Below are 23,207 nucleotides of genomic sequence, written 5' to 3'. Positions count from 1 at the left end.
TCCCATCTACTTGGGAGTCTGAGGCATGAGAATCACTTGAACCCGGGAGGCAGAGGTTGCAGTGAGCTGAGATCCCGCCACTGCATTCCAGCTTGGGAAACAGAGCAAGATTCCGTCTCAAAAAAAAAAAAAAAAAAAAAAATGACCTGTGGCAAATTACTTTTTCCTACATCCTAAGGTAATTGTGATAATTAAATGAAGTGATATGTGTAAAGCCCTTAGAACTTTACAATATTTGTAAAACCCTTAGAAGTTATAAAAATTATTTAATATTTAAATAATTTAATGAATGTATTTAATTCGTTAAGTATTATGTATAAATATAAAATTATTTTATATTTGTAAAGCCCTTAAGAACCGTGCCTGGCACACAGTAAAGCTCTGTTTGCAAATAATATTTTGGCTCACCAGTAGACCACTAGTTCATACTGCCTGATGATAAGCTAATCCGCCTCATTCATCCTTGGCCCCCTAAACAGGTCTATGGCTTGGTTGCTAGGAAGGTGCGTTGACTTTATTAGCAGTAATAGTGATATGTCCTTTTACCAGGCAATTGCATGGACCAGTATTTATAGGGACGTTTGAGCCCTGCCGCAGAAGGGTTAAATGATAGAAAAACGCCTGCCATTTTCACATGCTGTTACAACCAGGCAGTAAAAGTCCTCAGAAGTTAAATTTTAAGTAATCAGACTGGCCACTTCCCTTCCCCTGGGAATGCAGTTGGGATGGAGGGCTCTGTCTCCAGTTGGAAAGAAATCCTAAGTCCCCTCCTGTGTGGACACCAGACAACAGGTATCCCAGGGCCCTCTCGTTGCCCAGCAATACTGTGGAATGAAGACACCCTCAAGTCACATTTGAAATCATTCCGGGTTCTTCCAGTTCAGCACCTTGGCTGTTTTTCTCTTCACTGGGAAGGTGCTGGCAGCCTAACGGCCTTTTAGGTTTCTTTTAAGTTTGGGGCATCTGAAACCCGGCTAAGGTGCGGCGGGTAGTATACCTCATTCGAAGAATACCCCCAATTCACCAGACGAGCCCCTAATTGTGGGTGCGGGGCCGAGCGCTCTTTCGTCCCCCCTGCCACCAGCACTACCCTCAGTTCTGCTTCTAGCCACGCCCTTTCGCGTTCACGTCCAGCGTCCCGGCAGGATTGAGTGAGGACGACTGGACTGCCATTGCGCCTGCGCAGGGAGCCCAAGGCTAGAGCCGCTAGGCTGCCCTGCCCGAAGGGCTCAACTGTCAGTGAGCCTGCGCAGGAGGCTAATAGGCTGCCAATACTGCTTGGACTCCCCGCCAGGGCCCTGCTGTCAGTGCGCCTGCGCGCGGGCCAGGCGCCGAGGTTCTTGATTTTGCTGTGCTGGACGCCGGGTGTAGCCATGCAGCAAGCCGACTCCGACCAGCCCTCCAAGCGGCTCCGTTTCGATGACAGCCCAAGAACCCCCTCAAGCACCCCTTCCGCAGAGGCAGACTGGTCCCCGGGCCTGGAACTCCATCCCGACTACAAGACATGGGATCCGGAGCAGGTGTGCTTCTTCCTCAGGCGCGGTGGCTTTGGAGAGCCGGCGCTGCTGAAGAACATCCAAGGTAGCGGCTCCGGAGGGGCTGAGGGGCGAGGGGCGGCGACCTGGGGCGCGGGCCAGGCGCCCTAAGGAAGGGGGCCCCACGAGAGGACCCAGGCCGGGGAGCCAGCCCTGCGGCGGGAGGCGCCCGGGAGGGCGGACCTGCGCTGGGGGCGCGGAGGGAGGGAAGACCCGAGGCGGGGAAGGGAGCCTTGCGGCGGGGGTTCCCAGGAGGGCCTGCGGCATGGGGCGCCGGGGACTGACTCCCCGAGGCTGAGGAAGAAGACATGGGGTCGCCTGGGGTAGGCGATCCGTAGGATGGGAGCAGGCTGCCAGGATTGAGGACCTGGGAGGGGCAGTAATAGATTGGGATCTCACTCTGGTGGGTTTCTTCACTAACTTGCCACCCCGGCGCCAGACAGGCGAGACTCGGGTCCCTTTTTTTTTTTTTTAGTTAGAAGGAGATTTTTCCCCAGACCTTGGTGGGCGGCTTGCTGTCATCCAGGCTCGCGGGACCCCTCCGCGCTAACCGCAGCTCCTTGAACACTTGCCACATCAGAGGATGTTCTGGGGCTTTTAGGTTTCTGTTTCCTCCCTGAATTGAGGCTTTTCCTGAAGGGGAAGGAACTGGCTTGGTTAATCTCTGAATTCCCGTCACCTTCCTTGGCATCCCAGTAGCGCCCGATGGGCGTGTGTTGACTGCACTTGCAGAACATAGTAAGGATCGTGTTTTGCTCTTTAAAAGCAGGTTCCCCTCCAAAATCTGAACCCTGGAGTTGTTCAGTTAACCCCTTAATTCCCAGCATGCCACAATTTGGCCACATCACCTGGAGAAGTGTTTAGGTTGAGTTTTAAGCACATTTTACTGATTCGTGTCCAAGCATCCATCCTTGTGAAGTCTGCTCAACTTTTTAAGGTGGGTGTGAGATTTGACTCCTGCCTTATATCCTCTAGGTGTTCAATAGGAAGGTGGTTCTTTGGTGGTTGGGATTTGCAAATTTAGTAAATTTTTGCATTTGTTAGGTGGAGCCCTGTTTGGCTAGGTTGGAAACTGGGGTAGGAGGAACATAGTGGTTCAGGACCCAAAGATAGCTTGAATGGGTATGGGAAATTGCATTTCTCCTTTTTTCTTTTTTTTTCCCCTTTTGCCCTTTCGTTTCCCTTCACTGCTGGGATGGATTATTGCTTTATTTTCTTTGACTAGCAACAAGTGGAGTGAAGTAGTTCCAAATTTTCTGTCTCAAAATGTGGTTGGCTCTCTGTTTCAGTGGTCTGTAGATTAACTTGTTACCCTCCAGAATGATGTGTATTCTCTTGAACCCACAACCCAGCGCTATCAAAGACACTATGTGCTTTCATTTGGTAAAAACTGACCAACTGTTCCCAATTGCTCATGTCTTACCTTCTGCTTTGTCTTGACCAAACTTTATTCGGACTTCTGTCTTCCCTTATGAGCCCCTCAACTCTTGCTTACCCCCAGATCTGAGCAGGCAGGCCCTAAAGCAGTGCAATATGTGTCCCTCTGGTCAGTTTCTTTTGAGAACTGACTGACCACAGTAGGATGCTGTCCTGTTGGGCTACACTGCTCATTTTCCCTTGCTCATCCAGGTTCCCTTCCAAAGATTCTGCTTACTTCTGCTTGCCCATCCTTTACCATTATAAAAGAAGACCGTTTTTCTCTTAGATTCTTTTTTTTTTTTGAGACGGAGTCTTGCTTTGTTACCAGGCTGGAGTGCAGTGGCGTCATCTGGGCCCAGTGCAACCTCTAACTGCCTGGTTCAAGTGATTCTTCTGCCTCAGCCTCCCAAGTAGCTGGGATTACAGGCGTGCACCACCATGCCCAGCTAATTTTTTTTGTATTTTTAGTAGAGATGGAGTTTCACCATGTTGCCCAGGATGGTCTCCATCTCCTGACCTCCTGATCCACCTGCCTCCGCCTCCCAAAGTGCTGGGATTACAGGCGTGAGCCACTGCACCCGGCCTTTTTTTTTTTTTTTTTTTTAATTAGAGACAGGGTTTTGCCATGTTGGCCTGGCTGGTCTCAAACTCTTGGCCTCGAGTGATCATCCACCTGCCTCGGCCTCCCAAAGTGATGGGATTACACGTGTGTGCCACCGCGCCCAGCCTCCGTTTGATTCTTGGGCCTCTGTTTGATTCTTTTTTAAGATTTATTTTCTTTTTTTTTTTTTTTTCTGAGACGGAGTCTTGCTCTGTCACCCAGGCTAGAGTGCACTGGCACAGTCTTGGCTCACTGCAACCTCTGCTTCCTGGGTTCAAGGCGGTTCTCCTCCCTCAGCCTCCCGAATAGCTGGGTTTACAGGTGCACGCCACCACACTCGACTAATTTTGTAATTTTAGTAGAGATAGGGTTTCACCATGTTGGCCAGGCTGGTCTTGAACTCCTGACCTCAAGTGATCCATCCACCTCTGCCTCCCAAAGTGCTGGGATTACAGGCTTGAGCCACCGCACCCGGCCTTTTTTTTTTTTTTTTTTTTTTTTGAGGCAGTCTCGCTCTGTAGCCAGGCTGGAATGCAGTGGCATGATCTCGGCTCACTGCAATCTCTGCCTCCTGGGTTCAAGCAATTCTTCTGCCTCAATCTCCTGAATAATTGGGACTACATGTGCCCACCACCATGCCCGGCTAATTTTTGTATTTTTAGTGGAAATGGGGTTTCACCATGTTGGCCAGGATGGTCTTAATCTCTTGACTGGATGATCCACCTGCCTTGGCCTCCCAAAGTGCTGGGATTACAGGCGTGAGCCACCGCGCCCGGCCCCATCTTTCTTTCTAATAGTTTCCCTTGGCTGGGAGTGGTGGCTCACACCTGTAATCCCAGCACTTTGGGAGGCCGAGGCAGGCAGATCACCTGAGATCAGGAATTCAAGCCCAGCCTGGCCAACATGGTGAAACCCCGTCTCTACTAAAAATACATAATTTAGCCGGGCATGGTGGTATGTGCCTGTAGTCCCAGCTACTTGGGAAGCTGAGGCAGGAGAATCACTTGAACCCGGGAAGGGGAGGTGGCAGTGAGCCAAGATCGCACCACTGCACTCCAGCCTGGACAACAGAGTGAGACTCCATCTCAAAAAAAAAAAAGTCTCTCTTTATCTAAGTCCAATTTTTTTTTTTTTTTTTATTTGACAAGCCAAGCACAAGGTACAGTGTCCCTTTTCTCATTATGGAATACAGCCTCACAAGAAGTCTGAAATAAGTTGCTATACTCAACACATTTTACCAATGACGTATGCGAGGTCCAAAGATGTAAAGTAACTTTTCAGAGATCACACCACTACAAAAAAGAGCTAGATTTTTTAAGGTTAGGTCTTTGGACTCCAGAACTCATATGTATACCTTAACAAGCGTTCTCATCAAAAACCACTGGAGGCCTGGCCCAGTAGCTCACACCTATAATCTCAGCACTTTGGGAGGCCAATGTGGGAAGATCACTTGAGCCCAGGAGTTCAAGACCAGCCTGGGCAACATCAGGAGACCTCAACTTTACAAAAAATATAATAAATAAAAAATTAGCTAGGTGCAGTGGTACACACCTGTGGTCCCAGCTACTCAGGAGGCTGAGGCAGGAGGATCGCTTGAGCCCAGGAGGTCAAGGCTGCAGTGAGCTGTGATCGCACCACTGCACTCCAACCTGGGCAACAAAGCAAAACCCTGTCTCAAAGAAAATAAAAGAAAAGAAAATAGCCCAGAGTTCTGGAATTTGAGGTCAGGAAAGATTAGAATTAATTGTATAGAAAGAGAAAGGAAAAAACCCAACTATACACACACATACACACATAGAGAGAGAGAGATAGTACTCTCTCAAATCACGGAGTATTGAGTGCTTTCCCAGGAGGTTTGAGAAAAATCAACACTTTAAGCACTCTTGAATCCATGGTTTTAACTTGTTAATTCTAAGAACAATAGACTTACATTTCCTTCCCTCCCCAACTCAAACCTTTCCTGTTTAAAAGGAAGCTGCTGACCTGGCAAAACCCCAACAGGTAGTCAGGTTTCACTTTCCTTTTTGCAACTGGTTTTTCTTGGAACTAATTTACACAAATAATTTTGAAATTTTCCCGTGATTTATCAAAAAATGCTTCTTGGTTTAGTTATTTAATTAAAATTAAGTCTTTACAAGTAGCAGATCAAAAAAGTGGTGCTTGGCACAGTCCATTGCCTGTAGTGGGTACTCTATTATGTGGATCTGGGTAAATGTTGGTGGATACAAACTGAAAGAAAATGAAAAGCATATATTGTATACATTGAATTTGTCTTTTTTCTTCCATAGAAAACAAAATCACAGGCGCATTACTGCCCTGTCTTGATGAGTCTCATTTTGAAAATCTTGGAGTAAGGTAAGAATGAAGAAATAAATTCACATTATAACCAAACACACTTTATCCATCTTTCAGGGACAAAGCCCAAAATCTCTGATATAAACTGTCCTCATTTTAAATCTATGAAGTGCTTTAAAACAGCAGAATCCCTTGCCTGCTGGTTTTGTTTGTTCGTTTGCTTTTTTGAGACAGTCTCTTGTTCACCCAGGCTGGAGTATCTCGGCTCACTACAACCTCCGCCTCCTGGCTTCAAGTTATTCTCCTGCCTCAGCCTCCTGAGTAGCTAGGATTACAGGTGCCCACCACCATGCCTCACTAATTTTTGTTGTTGTTGTTTGTTTTTGTTTTCGTTTTTGTTTTTTGAGATGGAGTCTTGCTCTGTCGCCCAGGCTGGAGTGCAGTGGCGTGATCTTGGCTCACTGCAAGCTCTGCCTCCCGGGTTCACGCCATTCTCCTGCCTCAGCCTCCCAAGTAGCTGGGACTACAGGCGCCCACCACCACGCCCGGCTAATTTTTTGTGTTTTTAGTAGAGACAGGGTTTCACCATGTTAGCCAGAATGGTCTCGATCTCCTGACCTCGTGATCCGCCTGCCTCAGCCTCCCAAAGTGCTGGGATTACCACGCTAGGCTGCCCCACTAATTTTTGTACTTCTAGTAGAGATGGGGTTTCGCCATGTTGGCCAGACTTGTCTTGAACTCCTGGCCTCAAGTGATCCACCCTCCTCTGCCTCCCAAAGTGCTGGGATTACAGGTGTGAGCCACCGCACCTGGCCACTTGCTGTTTGTTTTCGCTGTGCAAATCCTATGTTTGCTATTACTGTTTATTCCTATTTTAGTTTATTTTTAATTTTATTTATTTATTTATTTATTTTTTGAGACAGAGTCTCACTCTGTCACCCAGATTGGAGTGCAATGGTGTGATCTCAGCTCACTGAACCCCCCGGGTTCAAACCATTCTCTTGCCTCAGCTTCCTGAGTAGCTGGGATTACAGGCACGCACCACCATGCCTGGCTAAGTTTTGTATTTTTAGTAGAGACAGGGTTTCACCATGTTGGCCAGGCTGGTCTCGAACTCCTGACCTCAGGTGATCTGCCCGCCTTGGCCTCCCAAAGTGCTGGGATTACAGGTGTAAGCCACCGTGTCCGGCCTTATTCCTATTTCAAATAATTTTGCAGACAAACCTTCATCAAGTTTGTAATGACCAACTTTTTACTCTCAAGTTCAGAATAATTGAATTATACACACTGGGAAATACATAAGAACCAACAGGGAAAAAATGTTAGTAAGAAAATCAAGGCTACATCCCTATCTTGAGCATATTTCTAGGTTTTCCTAAAGATTGAAATATGCCCTCGTATTAGATTAAAAGACTCTATGCAAAACAGGCACTTTTTAGTTGTATAATTTGGGAGAAGTCATTTAACCCTTCAATTTCTGTACCTGTAAAATGGATAGCAATAACGAGATGATGTACATAAAGTGATGAAGCATATGATTAACCCTTAGTAAATTTTATAGATAGTGATAAAGCAAGACCCCATCTCTACAGAAAATTAAAAAATTAGCCGGGCACTGTGCATGCACCTGTAGTCCCACCTACTCAGGAGGCTGAAGCAGGAAGATCCCTCGAGCCCAGGAGTTCAAGGTTGTAGTGATCTATGATAAGCTCCTGGACTCCAGCCTGAGCAGCAGAACAAGACGCTATCTCAGATAGGTAGGTAGATAGGTAGGTAGGTAGGTAGATAGATAGATAGATAGATACATACACATACATACATACATAATTCCATGGATCCATCTCTGTGTATGGCTGTAGGTTCTAGTGTCTAGATTAGAGTGGGGCTCCTTTAAAGATCTCAGTTGAGGATCTGGTGTTTAAATACTTCTTTTTTTTTTTTTTTTTTTTTTGAGACGGAGTTTCGCTCTTGTTGCCCAGGCTGGAGTGCAATGGCGCAATATCGGCTCACCGTAACCTCCACCTCCCAGGTTCAAGCGATTCTCTTGCCTCAGCCTCCCAAGTAGCTGGGATTACAGGCATGTGCCACCATGCCCAGTTAATTTTGTATTTCTAGTAGAGACGGTGTTTCTCTATGTTGGTCAGGCTGGTCTCAAACTTCTGACCTTGGGTGATCCATCCACCTCTGCCTCCCAAAAGTTCTGGGATTACAGATGTGAGCCACTGCGCCTGGCCTTAAATACTTCTTAAAATGAAAATTTTGTTTCTATTAGAGAATTGGCCTTCTCTTCTGAAATTTTACTTAGTTACATGTTGTTTGTGGTAACAGTAACCAAAGAATAAAAACAAAGGATTATACTGAATTACTTCCTGCACTGTTGCTTAGTAATTGATAACAGAAGTAGATTGTGAAACAAGATCACTGCAGAACACTTAACTGACTTCCAGTAAATATCCTTTGGATCAGAATCTCCAGGGACCTCAACTTGGCTCGCTTTTTTTTTTTTTTTTTTTTTTTTTTGAGACGAAGTCTCTTTCTGTTGCCCAGGCTGGAGTTCGAGTTCAGTAGTGCAATCTCGGCTCATTGCAACCTCCGCCTCCTGGGTTCAAGCGATTCTCCTGACTCAGCCTCCTAAGTAACTGGGACTACCGGCGTGTGCCACCACGCTCAGCTAATTTTTTGTATGTTTAGTAGAGATGGGGTTTCACCGTGTTAGCCAGGATGGCCTCAATCTCCCGACCTTGTGATCTGCCCGCCTCGGCCTCCCAAAGTTTGTTTTTTTTGTTTTGTTTTGTTTTATTTTGAGATGGAGTCTTGCTCTGTCACTCAGGCTGGAGTGCAGTGGTGTGATCTTGGCTCACTGCACCCTCCACCTCCCAGGTTCAAGTGATTCTACCACCTCAGCCTCGCAAGTAGCTGGGACTACAGGTGTGCACCACCATGCCTGGCTAATTTTCGTATTTTTAGTAGAGACAGGGTTTCACTATGTTGGCCAGGGTGGTCTTGAACTCCTGACCTTGTGATCCACCCACCTCAGCCTCCCAAAGTGCTGGGATTAAGGGCGTGAGTCACCGTGTCTGGCATGCCTCTTTCGTAACCACATTTCAGCTCTCTCAGTCCTCTCAAAGCCCCCCTTATTACTTATTTCTTGTATATAATAGTTGCTTACTATTGGGCCTGAATGGAATTTGTTCCAATACAGTCTTTCTTTTCAAGGGAGCCATGTGTGTCTTTGTGGACCCAAGTGCTATTGATTCATTCAGTGAATATTTTTGGAAAGCTATGTACTAGGCATTCTTCCATGAACTTGGGGCACATGAGTGAACAAAACAGACAAAATTCCAGAAGGACCACTATATTGCACGTCTCTGTGCCCTACCTCATAACTCAAATTCTGTAGGACTCCTTAGAGCTGTATTGTTCTGTATCGTAACAACTAGCTTCATGTTTAAATTAATTAGAAGTAAATTAAAAAAAAAATTCCTCAGTTACACTAGTCATATTTCAAGTACTCAGTAGTCACTACGGCTAGCAGCTACTGTGTTGGACAGAGCAGATATAGAACATTTCCATCATCGCAGAAAGTTCTACTGGACAGTGCTGCCTTACAGGTTGCCAGTGGGATTAGTCCTACCCACCGCTCCATCCAGTTGCTCACGGTTAATACCAATGCAATTGACTGGTTAATGGACCTTTGTACTATTTTAATCTAATTTCCTACTTTACCTTCCCTAGACCCCCCAATCCCTGTGCCCAGAGTTCACACCCCAAGATTAATTACTTGCAAGCTCTTATCCTGGACCCTGCTTTCTAGGGAGAATCCAGCTTAGACAAGCACTCCTAGTAGCCTGTCAATTTTATGAACAACCATTGATTTATAAAGGTTTTTTTAAGAAGTAAGAAACAGGCCAGGCATGGTGGCTGAGGCCTGTGATCCCAGCACTTTGGGAGGCCAAGGCAGGCAGATCACAAGGTCAGGAGATCAAGACCATCCTGGCTAACACAGTGAAACCCCGTCTCTACTAAAAATACAAAAACAAAAAAAAATTAGCTGGGCGTGGTGACGGGCGGCTGTAGTCCCACCTACTCGGAAGCCGAGGTGGGAGAATGACGTGAACCCGGGAGGTGGAGCTTTCAGTGAGCCAAAATTGTGTCACTGCACTCCAGCCTGGGCGACAGAGTAAGACTCCATTTCAAAAAAAAAAGAGAGGTAAGAAACATTGTCACATTAAATATACATGTCAGTTGTAAGAAGCATTAAATTTCAGAAATGTTGGAACACAGGAATAAAATTATTTTGTAGTCTAAATATCCTGGCCCATGACTTCTTTAAATGTTTATTTAACGCCATGTCCTTTGCTAAACAAAACAACCCCCTGGTTTTGGGTGGTTATTTTTATATACTCTAATTAGTGATTTTGGTTTTGTTTTGTTTTGTTTTTGAGACGGAGTTTTGCTCTTGTTGCCCAGGCTGGAATGCAATGGCACGATCTCGGCTTACCGCAACCTCTGCCTCCTGGGTTCAAGCGATTCTCCTGCCTCAGCCTCCCGAGTAGCTGGGATTATAGGTACGCGCCACCACCACGCCTGGCTAATTTTGTATTTTCAGTAGAGATGGGATTTCTCCATGTTGGTCAGGCTTGTCTCGAACTCCCGACCTCAGGTGATCCGCCCACCTCGGCGTCCCAAAGTGCTGGGATTACAGGCGTAAGCCACTGTGCTGTGCGTGGCCGATTTTTGGGTTTTAAGTGATGAATACTGAGTGTCAGTTTAGGAAAACAGTAGGTGGCCATGGGGTTAGTTTAGGTTTGATACTTTATGCTGTGACTCTGGTTATGCTCAACTATGTGACTCCCCTTAACCTGAGTCCACCTATAAGTACTTCTGAAAGCCTAGCTTTGCACTGTGCTTGTTATGTCAAACTGATGAGGAGGATAGGGGAATGGGAAAACACAAAATATGCTGCTTTTTAATTTATCAGTTGTAATGATGCTTCTATGTATCCCAAGAAATCATTCTTAAGTGTTCTTATTACCGTGGGTCTCAGGGTACACCATAGAGGCCAGTGTAGAGCCTCTGACTCCCAGTCTATGTATGACTTATAGAAAGATACTTTTTTTCAATCTGCTTAGCTAGTAGATCAGTAAAACCCTTCGCCTGCACTCTCTGTTGACACCCAGCCAGGAGGGAGGAGGATATGCTGGGTCCAACTAGTAATTGTAAATGAAGCAGGATGATGAATCACAGGACTTTGAGCTGTTCAAATTTAATTCCCATTATGTATTTTCTTGAAACTGGAGCATTAATGAGGGATTACTGACAATGGAAAATGAATATAAATAAAGTTAAGGCCTTCATATATATTTCATTCATGCTTGAGTCATACCTGGTACTCATAAATCAATCCAGGATTATGAGGGTAGATGTTGACTTCAGTCTGGTTAAAATGAAGTACAGCATGAGCATTGGGTAGACATGAAGCAGATGTGGACTTTTTCTTTTTCTTTTTTTTTTTTTTTGAGACAGAGTCTCGCTCTGCCGCCCAGGCTGGAGTACAGTGGCCGGATCTCAGCTCACTGCAAGCTCCGCCTCCCGGGTTTACGCCATTCTCCTGCCTCAGCCTCCTGAGTAGCTGGGCTACAGGCGCCCGCCACTTCGCCCAGCTAGTTTTTTTTGTTTTTGTTTTTGTTTTTGTATTTTTAGTAGAGACAGGGTTTCACCGTGTTAGCCAGGATGGTCTTGATCTCCTGACCTCGTGATCCACCCGTCTCGGCCTCCCAAAGTGCTGGGATTACAGGCTTGAGCCACCGCGCCCGGCCAAGATGTGGACTTTTTCAAGTCGTAAGTTTATCAAGAGAGAAGAGAGTCAAGGACAGATGCCTGGGGGAGGCCTACATTGATTCAGCAGGAGAGTTCCCTATCTTAGCAGCAAAGGAAGGAGACAGTTTCTAGGAGGAGTATGTTTGAATTATTGATTATTTCTTCCAATCTAACTTCAGTGTTACTGTAGGTTATCTAAAGTTGATTATGTCTACTATATACTGCAGGGATTATTATTAAGCAAATAATGATAGACTTGCTTATCCTGTTGTAATTTTAGTTCCTTGGGGGAGAGGAAGAAGCTGCTTAGTTATATCCAGCGACTGGGTCAAATCCACGTTGATACAATGAAGGTAAGAGGATCTGAGTTTGTTATGTTTTTTGAATGTAAAGTGATATAACTCAATTATGTAAAATTCATTTTGAAGAGAATAGGAGGAAATCTGCTTCTCAGTGATGGAAGTGCGAGTAGTAGATCCTTTCTTTTTTTTTTTTTTTTTTGAGATGGAGTCTCACTCTGTTGCCCATTCTGGAGTGCAGTGGCGCAATCTCGGCTCACTGCAAGCTCCGCCTCCCAGGTTCACGCCATTCTCCTGCCTCAGCCTCCCGAGTAGCTGGGACTACAAGCTCCCGCCATCATGCCTGGCTAATTTTTTGTATTTTTAGTAGAGACGGGGTTTCACTGTGTTAGCCAGGATGGTCTCGATCTCCTGACCTTGTGATCCACCTGCCTTGGCCTCCCAAAGTTCTGGGATTACAGGCGTGAGCCACCGCACCTGGCGAGTAGTGGATCTTTTCTAAACTTTCTGCACTTTCTAAAATGAGCATAGAGTATTTAAATCAGAAGAAGAACTAAAATATGTTAAGCATACAGAAAAGCATAAGTAGACCACTACCCAACTTGTCCAATCTTAATATTTTGCCTAATTTGCTTCAAGTCTGTTATTTTTAGAGAAAAATATTAGAAATTATTGAAGACCTCCTTTGTACATTCTTTTTTATTTTTATTTATTTATTTTTTTTAAATGAAATTGGGTCTTGCTCTGTCATCCAGGCTGGAGTACAGTGGCGCAATCTCAGCTCACTCCAACCTCTGTCTCCCTGGCTCAAGTGATCCTTCCATCTCAGCCACCCCAGTAGCTTGAACTATGGGTGCACGCCACCACACCTGGCTAATTTTTGTTTTTTTGTTTTTTTTTTTTTTTTGATACGGAGTCTGCTCTGTTGCCCAGGCTGGAGTGCAGTGGCACGATCTTATAGAGCAGGATCTGAAATAACTCAAATACATACTTTAATTTTGCTTTTGCAAGTTACATGTTGGCCAGGCTGACCTCAAACTCCTGACCTCAAGATCTGCCTGCCTCGGCCTTCCAAAGTGTTGGGATTACAGGCATGAGCCACAGTGCCCGGCCAATAATATATTTTTGAAGTAATATTTAAGGCAGTCAGTGGTTTCAATTGCCCACTTTTATTCTTTTTTCTATTTTTCTTTAAAAAGAAAAATAGTTTTTTTCTTTTTGTTGACCAGGCATGGTGGCTCACACAGTAATCCCAGCACTTTGGGAGGCTAAGGTGGGTGGATCACTTGAGCCCCTAAGTTCAAGACCAGCCTGGGCAACCTGGTGAAACTCCATCTACAAACAATAGAAAAATTAGCTGGGTGTGGTGGTGCACACCTGTATTCCCAGCTACTTGGGAGGCTGATTTAGGAAAATCACCTGAACCCACGGAGGTCGAGGCTTCAGTGAGCCATGATCACACCACTGTACTCCAGCCTGGGCAACAGAGTGAGACCCTGTCTCAAAAAAAAACAAAAACCACCAACATTGTTTAACCTCATTTATAAATTATAAATGATAGTTGTTGGAAATAGATTTTCAAACTACCGAATCACTGCCTAGTAATGAAATCAATACCTTAAATGAATTTAACTTCATCAGCAGTGCAGTTCAGCAAAGAATTCACCTAGTTTGCTACTCAGTTGCAGCCCTCGAGGATTTCTTCCCTAATTTGATACCTACCTAACTTGATACTTAAAACATAAATAGCTTTATTGAGATATAATTCACAAGTTGTATGATTCACTCATTTTTAGTGTGCAAGACAGTGATTTTTAGAAAGTTCACAGTGTTGTTCAATCACACATAATTTTATTTGAGTTGTAAGAGTTCTTTACATGTTCTGGATGTAAATCCTTATGGGAGATATGATACACAAATAATTTTTCCTAGTCTGTGGGTTGTCTTTTTACTTTTTTGGTGGTGGTCTTTGGATCATAAAAGTTTTAAGTTTTTATGTAATCCAATTTATATTTTTTTGTTCATTTGTGTCTTGTTCTTTTAGTGTCATATTTAAGAAACCATTGCCGAACCCAAGGTCACCATGGTTTGTTCTTGTCACAGTGTTCTTTATGCTAAATTTAGTTCAGTTGGCCTCTGAAGCTGAGATTGTGTAATGGTGAAGAGGGAGTGTGGTATTTGACATAATGAGGACTAATTTTTCAAATGTATCAATGAATCTTTTTTTTTTTTTTTTTTTTGAGACAGAGTCTTGCTCTGTTGCCCAAGCTGGAGTGCAATGGCACAATCTCAGCTCACTGCAACCTTTGCCTCCCAGGTTCAAGTGATTTTCCTGCCTCAGCCTCCTGAGTAGCTGGGATAACAGGCGCCCACCATCACTCCTGGCTAATTTTTGTATTTTTAGTAGAGATGGGATTTTGTCATGTTGGTCAGGCTGGTCGTGAACTCCTGACCTCAGGTAATCCACCCGCCTCGGCCTCCCAAAGTGCTGGCATTACAGGCGTGAGCCACCATGCCCTGCCAGAAACCCCATCTCTACCAAAGAAAGAAAAATTAGACAGGCATGGTATAGTTCCAGCTACTTGGGAAGCTGAGGTGGGAGGATCGCTTGAACTTGGGAGGCAGAGGTTGCAGTGAGCCATGATTGTACCACTGTACTACAGCCTATGTGATAGAGCTAGACTCTGTCTCAAAAAAAAAAAAAAAAAAGACAGTTATTACAACCTGAAAAATTTACAGTGAAGGCTTTTAGGTCCTTAAATGGTTTAAAAGTAGATTTTAGCCACGCGCTGTGACTCGTGCCTGTAATTCCAGCACTTTGGGAGGCTGAGGCGGGCGGATCATGAGGTCAGGAGTTCGAGACCAGTTTGGCCAATATGGTGAAACCCCATCTCAACTAAAAATACAAAAAAAAATTAGCTGGGCATGGTGGTGCACGCCGGTAGTCCCAGCTACTTAGGAGGCTGAGGCAGGAGAATCGCTTGAACCCAGGAGGCGGAGGTTGCAGTGAGCCAAGACTGCACCACTGAACTCCAGCCTAGGTGACAGAGTGAGACTCTGTCTCAAAAATAAAGAAATAGCTGCGTGCTGTGGTCTCTATCTCCTAACATCGTGATCCGTTCACCTCGGCCTCCCAAAGTGCTGGGATTACAGACGTGAGCCACCGTGCCTGGCCATATTTGTATATCTAAACTTAGAAAAGGCAGTAAAACTATGGTAAAAATGATTTTTTTTTTTTTGTAAACCCTTTAGGGGGCCAAAGGTGCAATGATTGCTTGAGGCCAGGAGTTGGAGACCAGCCTGGGCAATATAGCAAGACCTTGTCTCCACAAAGAATAAAAATAAATTAGCTAGGCATGGTGGTACATGCCTGCAGTCCCAGCTATTTGGGAGGCTGAGGCAGGAGGATCCCTTGAGCCTCAGAGTTTGAGGCTACAGTAAGCTATGGTTGTGCCTGTGAATAGCCAACACACTGCAGCCTGGTGAGAAAACGAGACCCTGTCTCTAACAAAAACAACACACACACACAAATACATTGTTCAGCTGTACAAAATTATTTTCTTTTTTTTTTTTTTTTTTTTTTTTTTTGAGACGGAGTCTCGCTCTGTCGCCCAGGCTGAAGTATTGTGGCACAATAGTAGGTTATTGTAGCCTTGATCCCCTGGGACTCAAGGGATCTTCCTACCTCAGCCTCTAGAGTACCTGGGACTACAGATGTGCGCCACTGCATTTTTTTTTTTTTTTTTAGATGGAGTCTCGCTCTGTCATCCATTCTGGAGTGCAGTGGCACAATCTCGGCTCACTGCAAGCTCCGCCTCCCAGGTTCACGCCATTCTCCTGCCTCAGCCTCCCGAGTAGCTGGGACTACAGGCTCCCGCCACCACGCCCAGCTAATTTTTTTGTATTTTTAGTAGAGACGGGGTTTCACCGTGTTAACCAGGATGGTCTCGATCTCCTGACCTCGTGATCCGCCCGCCTCGGCCTCCCAAAGTGCTGGGATTACAGGCTTGAGCCACCGTGCCCGGCAATTTTTTTTTTTTTAAGAGATGAGGTCTCACTATGTTGCCCAGACTAGTCTCAAACTCTTGGCCTCCCAAAGTGCTGGAATTACAGATGTGAGCCCCTGCACTCGGACCTGCATGATTTCTTATCTATATGGTAGAAGAATTTCCATCTTTCTTTCTTTCCCTCCCTCCCTTCTTTCCTTTCTGTTTTAATGATGAGTACTGTATAGACACATTTAGAAAAAAAAAATTTAGACTGGGTGCTGTGGCTCACGCCTGTAATCCCAACACTTTGGGAGGCCAAGGTGGGCGGATCACTTGAGGTCAGGAGTTTGAGGTCAGCCTGGCCAACACAGTGAAACCCTGTCTCTACTCAAAATACAAAAATTAGCTGAGTGTGGTGGCACACCCCTGTAGTCCCAGCTACTCAGGAGGCTGAGGCAGGAGAATAACTTGAACTTGGAAGGCAGAGGTTGCAGTGAGCCGAGATTGTGCCACTGTACTCCAGCCTGGGTGACACAGTGAGACTCCATGTCAAAAAAAAAAAAAAAAAATGTAGACATAATACCTATAGTGATGTGGCTTACATGATGTGAATGAATGTGTTTAAATCGAAATGAATATGTATGTTTAACTTGAATACAAGACAAAATTATTAAAGACTAATTAAGTCATATACATAATAAAAAAATCAAAATCCTTATTTTTCTGTTATTCACATCCATTAAGAAGAAGTAAAATATACTCAGATCCAATATACTTGATCTGTCTGGTAGTGATACCTAAATAAGGTAATGATGTTAACATCTTGTCATTTTCCTTAGTATTTTTACTTGAAAAATCAAATAGCTTTGACTTTGCACTATAATTAGGAATGGCTGCACACAAATTTCAGGTGGACTTACATGTTATTACTCATATTAATTAAACATAATTTTCCAGGTTATTAATGATCCTATCCATGGCCACATTGAGCTCCACCCTCTCCTCGTCCGAATCATTGACACACCTCAATTTCAACGTCTTCGATACATCAAACAGCTGGGAGGTGGTTACTATGTTTTTCCAGGAGCTTCACACAATCGATTTGAGCATAGTCTAGGGTAAGAAGGGAATGGGGTGGGGAACTTGCAGTTTTTAGGTATTTCCTCTGTCTCATGAAATAGTTACCTTAGGCTAGGCATGGTGGCACATGCCACCACTTCTGGCTAATTTTGTATTTTTAGTGGAGATAGAGTTTCATCATGTTGGCCAGGCCAGTCTCGAACTCCCGACCTCAGGTGATCCGCCCGCCTCAGCCTCCCAAAGTGTTGGGATTACAGGCATGAGCCACCATGCCTGACCCTCTTCTTTCTGTTTATGAATTTGACTACTCTAGGTACCTCATCTTAATGAAATCATACAATATTTGTCTTTTTGTCACTGGCATATTTCACTTAGCATAATTTCCTCAAAGTTCATCCATGTTGTAGCATGTGTCAGTATTTCCTTCTTTTTTATTAGTTTTTTAATTAATTTATTTTTTATTTCCTTCCTTTTTAAGGTTGAATAATGTTTATCATATGTAGACACCACATTTTGTTTATTCATTTATTGATGGATACCTGTTGCTTTTACCTCTTGGCTATTTTGAGTAGTGCTGCTATGAACATGTCTGTACAAATATATTTTCTTTCTTTTTTTGGCGGAGGGGGGGGGGCGCGGTACGGAGTCTTGCTCTGTTGCCCAGGCTGGAGTGCAATGGTGCGATCTTGGCTCACTGCAACCTGTGCCTCCTGGGTTCAAGCAATTCTCCTGCCTCACCCTCCCAAGTAGCTGAAATTACAGGTACCTGCCACGACGCTCAGCTAATTTTTGTATTTTTTAGTAGAAATAGGGCTTCAACATGTTGGCCAGGCTGGTCTCAAACCCCTGACCTCAAGTGATCTGCCCACCTCAGCCTCCCAAAGTGCTAGTATTACAGGCGTGAGCCACCGAGCCCAGCCAATCTTTCCAAGACCCTACTTTGTTATTGTGGATGTATACCCAGAAGTGAAATTGCTAAATCACTGTGGTAATTCCATTTTTAATTTTTGTGGAGCACCCATACTGATTTCCATGGCAACTACACCATAATACATCCCCACTAACAGTGCACAGGGTTCCAATTTCTCCACATCATGTCCAACACTTGTTATTTTCTGGTTTTCTTTTTTTAACAGTAGCTATCCTAAGGGGTGTGAAGTGGTATCTCACTGTGGTTTTGATTTGCATTCCTCTAATGATTGGTGATACTAAGCCAGAGGTCCTGCTTTTGGGATTCCGTTTGTGTGTGTTCCTGCCTCGTTCTGAAATAGACTGTTGAGTAAAGTTGCCCTGAAGATACGTTAGAATATTTGAGGAAACATACTGAAGTTCTTGAGGACCAGAACCATCACTCCTCTTGCAAACGGAAGAGTGACTTCTTGTGTTTTTACTCTACAGGGTGGGGTATCTAGCAGGATGTCTAGTTCGCGCCCTGGGTGAAAAACAACCAGAGCTGCAGATAAGTGAACGAGATATTCTCTGTGTTCAGATTGCTGGACTTTGTCATGATCTCGGTAAGCCGTACAAAGAGACAAAGTTGTTATGTAAAATCATAACATATGTTACCTCTCTTTGACATTAAAAAATCAGATCAACCAAGAGAATATGGAAGTTGTATTTTAATTCTTTAGTTGACATTAGTATAAATGTACTGTTGCTTCTTCCTAGAATGATTCATAAGTAGAAAACATTGCTATTTTATATTCTTGGCATCTTTCAGTGAATTTCTCATGTTAGACATCTTTGCTAAAAGGGTGTTTTTTTTTTGTTTTTTTTTTTGTTTTTTTTGAGACGGAGGCTTGCTCTGTTGCCCAGGCTGTAGTGCAGTGGCTCATTATCAGCTCACTGCAACCTCTGTTTCCTGGTTTCAAGCAATTCTCGCGCTTCAGCCTCCCGAGTAGCTGGGATTACAGGCATGCACCATCATATCCAGCTAATTTTTGTATTTTTAGCAGAGACAGAGTTTCACCATGTTGGCCAGGCTGGTCTCGAACTCCTGAACTCAGGTGATCCATCAGCCTCAGCCTCCCAAATCCCAAAGCGCTGGGATTACAGGCAGGAGCCACCGTGCCCGGCCATCATCTTTATTACAGGTTATATGAAAGGGCGTTTTGATAATGAGTTTTTCTTACTACTGTTTTTAGGATGGTGTGTGAATTTTATTTTTCTTTTATCCTTCTTATTAAATAAAATTACCATTTTTCCTACAGTTATTTGGTCAAATCCATTTTTTTTTCATATTTATAATCTCTAATCTGCCCAAGTGGATTAACACATTTAGAGAACTTGTGTTTTCTGATCCATGTGAGGTCTTGGGCCACTTTAATCCAAGCAAAAGAGTATCACCCTTTTCCTGTGACAGAGAGAAAGGGGACTGTCCTATTTATTTATTTATTTATTTATTTATTTATTTATTTATTTGAGTCTTGCTCTGTCACACAGACTGGAGTGCAGTTGGCACAATCTCAGCTCACTGCAATCTCACCTCCTGGATTCAAGTGACTCTCCTGCCTCAGTTTCCCGAGTAGCGCCTGGCTCATTTTTTTGTATTTTTAGTAGAGATGCGGTTTCATCATGTTGTTGAAGCTGGTCTCGAACTCCTGATCTCAAGTAATTCACCTCCTTCGGCCTCCCAAAGTGTTGGGAATACAGGCATGAGTCACCACGTTGGGCCGGGACTGTCCCTTTTAAATCATGGGGGTTTTTACCTCTATCCTTATAGTTTATTCCTACTTATTCAGGGACCCTGAGAGTTTGTGTGTACCCTCAGGGCAGGGGAAGGGATCTGCCCCTGTTTAGATAGCTAGATACTTAAAGCGAGTAGGCATTCTTTTTATGTCCCCCTGGAAACTTCCAAAGAACCAATACTAGCCCCTAAATGATAAATTTGATGGATTCTTGGTATTTTGAGAGAGAATCATTGGGAAACCTTTACCAGTCCCCAGGAGCCTGAGCACTGCATTAGCCAGCCTTTATGTGTAGCCTATGACTTGCAGAGAAGGGCCAGGGCTAGTCTAGGTTGACTTTCCTCTCCAGTTAAGTGGCTCACTTCTTTTCTTTTTTTTTTTTTCAGATGCAGTCTCACTCTGTTGCCCAGGCTGGAGTGCAATTGTGCGATCTTGGCTCACCACAACCTGGGTTCAAGCAATTCTCCTGCCTCAGCCTCCTGAGTAGTTGGGACTACAGGCACACGCCACCATGCCCAGCTAATTATTATAATTTTAGTAGAGACAGGGTTTCACTATATTGGTCAGGCTGGTCTCAAACTGTAGACCTCAGGTGATCCACCTGCCTCAGCCTCCCAAAGTGCTGGGATTACAGGCATGAGCCACCACACCCAGCCAAAGATAGATTTTTTTAAGCTTGAGAGTAATAAGATAAATTCTAATTTTTTCTTCTGCACCCCAGTGGATTTTCTTTTTTTTTTTTTTTTCCTGAGACAGAATCTCGCTCTGTTGCCCAGGTTGGAGTGCAGTGGCACAATCTCAGCTCACTATAACCTCCGCCTCCCGGGTTTAAGCGATTCTCCTGCCTCAGCCTCCTGAGTAGGTAGGATTACAGGTGCCTGCCACCACACTCGGCTAATTTTTGTATTTTTAGTAGAGACGGGGTTTCACCATCTTGGCCAGGCTTGTCTCGAACTCCTGACCTCGTGATCCACCTGCTTTGGCCTCCCAAAGTGCTGGGATTACAGGCATGAGCCACTGCGCCAAGCCCCTTTTTTTAAAATTTTGATATGGAGTCTTGCTCTGTCACCCAGGCTGGGGTTCAGTGGTGTGATCTCGGCTCACTGCAAGCTCTGCCTCTTGGGTTCACACCATTCTCCTGCCTCAGCTTCCTCAATAGTTGGGACTACAGGCGCCCGCCACCAAGCCCGGCCAATTTTTTGTATTTTTAGTAGAGATAGGGTTTTTACCATGTTGGCCAGGCTGGTCTTGAACTCCTGACTTGAAGTGATCTACCTGCCTCAGCCTCCCAAAGTGCTGGGATTACAGGCATGAGCCACCACACCTGGCCCCAGTGATTTTCCTAAAACTGCTATTTTAATCCAGGCATTTTCAATCTGAAGATTTCAAAAAGTTTTTGGCATTAACATTCTTTTCAGTTACACAGAATTGTCCATTTATCAAGCCCTGCGTGGTGGTGCATGCCTGTAGTCCCAGCTATTCAGGTGGCTGAGGTAGGAGGATGACTTGAGGTCAGGAGTCCAAGGCTACAGTGCATAATGATCATGTTTGTGAATAGCCACTGCACTCCAGCCTGAACAACATAGCAAGATTCTGTCTCTTCATAAAACAACGAAAACTGCCCTTTTATCAGATTTATGTAAGCCCTGGTGACTGGAGACCGCTCAATGGAGAGCTTGCTTTTCCATGTTTCTGCTTCCTGTTCTCCTGTTTTAGAAATAGGAAGGAAGGGTTTGTCCCTTTTTGTGATTGTATTTTTAGATTATTAATTTCTGTTGCTATTCAAGTTAAACTAAAAAGATTAAAGAATTCAGTTTAGCCAGGTGTGGTGGCTCACGCCTATAATCCCAGCACTTTGGAAGGCTGAGATGGGCGGATCACCTGAGGTCAGGAGTTCGAGACCAGCCTGACCAACATGGAGAAACCCCATCTCTACTAAAACTACAAAATTAGCTGAGTGTGGTGGCACACGCCTGTAATCTCAGCTACTCGGGAGCCTGAGGCACGAGAATTGCTTGAACCTGGGGAGTGGAGGTTGTGTTGAGCCAAGATCGCACCACTACACTCCAGCCTGGGCAACAAGAGCGAAACTCCGTCTCAAAAAAAAAAAAAAGAAAAAAAAGTTTATGTTATTTTACAGATGTTTTTCTTGTTCTAAGGCTGATTTTGTTTTTAAGGTCATGGGCCATTTTCTCATATGTTTGATGGACGATTTATTCCACTTGCTCGCCCGGAGGTGAAATGGACAGTATGTATTCATACATTCAATAGTCAATAAAAAGAAAGATTATTTAAGCAGGTTATTCAGTTAATTTATCTGTTTGGTTCCACTACTGTGTTATAAAATACTTCCCCATTACAGTATCCAGGGTGCTTTCATTCACATATGTATATATGTTTTTGTTTGGTCCTCACAGTAGTCTGTAAGGAAGTTATCATTATCTCCCTTTTTACAAATAAAGGAACTGGAAACTCTTGGATGTGTATTGATGCGTCAAAAATCACAAAGCTGTTAACTATTGGAATCAGCAATACAAAACCAGTTGCCAGTTTAATGCTCCTTCTGCTGCATTGTACTACTGTATGTTAAAAGGCCAACTCCAATTCTGACACATTTGGTATGACCATGAACTAACTGTGACTAGCCAAGTCATATATATCAAGTGAATCATTTTAAAATTAGGCATTTGCAGGTGGCTGTCTCATATTTTGGGATCAATTTTTGAGAAGTAAAATTAGATTGGTTTTTACTACACTGTATTTCTGGAACGGGAATAGAAAAGGATATTAATATATATTGAAAACTTCTTACATGTCAACCACTTTTTTTTCTCTTTCTCTCTCTTTTTTTGAGGTATAGTTCACACACAATAAGTTGTCCAGATCTTAAGTTCAGTGAGTTTTGACAGGTGTATGCATGCATATGACTATTACCCAGTCAGGATATAGAACATTTTCATCTTCCTGAAAAATTCCCATGTTCTTTTTCCCAGTCAATTCCCACTCCCCCTCACCCCACCATCATCTTCTGATTTTCACAAACATAAATGAATTTTGTTGTTCTTAGACTTGATTAAGCCGAATCAAGTTCTATTTTATGCCTTGCTTTATTTACTCCACATAATGGTTTTGAGATTTGTTCATGTTGTGTGCCTCAGTAGTTGATCCTTTTTTTATCACCTATGTGATGTGACATTGTGCGAATAAGTCACAATTTGTTTACCCTTTCTTGTTTTGTTGGCATTTGGATTGTTTTCAGGTTTCGACTTATAAATAAGGTGGTTGTGCACATTATCGTACAAGATTTTGGTAGAAATACATTTTCTGTGTTGTAGTGTGGAAAGTTAATTACGTTTTTAAAACAAGAAATATGTTCAGCAGAAATGTATTATTTTATTTTATAAACATAAAAATAGATAAAATAAAGAAACACATTTTCACTTCGCTTAGGTAAATACCGAGGAGTTAGAATTGCTGGGTCA

At 43.9% G+C, this 23,207-nt stretch overlaps 1 protein-coding gene across 1 annotated transcript in view; it reads left to right on the top strand.

The window, feature by feature from the left end:
- Window positions 1-1,373: 1,373 nt before the first annotated feature.
- SAMHD1 (SAM and HD domain containing deoxynucleoside triphosphate triphosphohydrolase 1) overlaps window positions 1,374-23,207 on the top strand; it is a 57,780-nt gene continuing 35,946 nt past the window's right edge. Inside the window, 6 exon segments of the mRNA NM_001292080.1 lie at window positions 1,374-1,581; window positions 5,844-5,910; window positions 11,951-12,023; window positions 16,916-17,076; window positions 18,437-18,552; window positions 21,903-21,973. Of these exon segments, the coding sequence (NP_001279009.1) occupies window positions 1,374-1,581; window positions 5,844-5,910; window positions 11,951-12,023; window positions 16,916-17,076; window positions 18,437-18,552; window positions 21,903-21,973 (696 nt within the window).

Source organism: Chlorocebus sabaeus, chromosome 2, assembly GCF_047675955.1.
Source record: "Chlorocebus sabaeus isolate Y175 chromosome 2, mChlSab1.0.hap1, whole genome shotgun sequence".
Taxonomy (NCBI): domain Eukaryota; kingdom Metazoa; phylum Chordata; class Mammalia; order Primates; family Cercopithecidae; genus Chlorocebus; species Chlorocebus sabaeus.
Note: the sequence above shows the minus strand (reverse complement) of the source record. Positions and strands in the feature narration are given on the sequence as shown.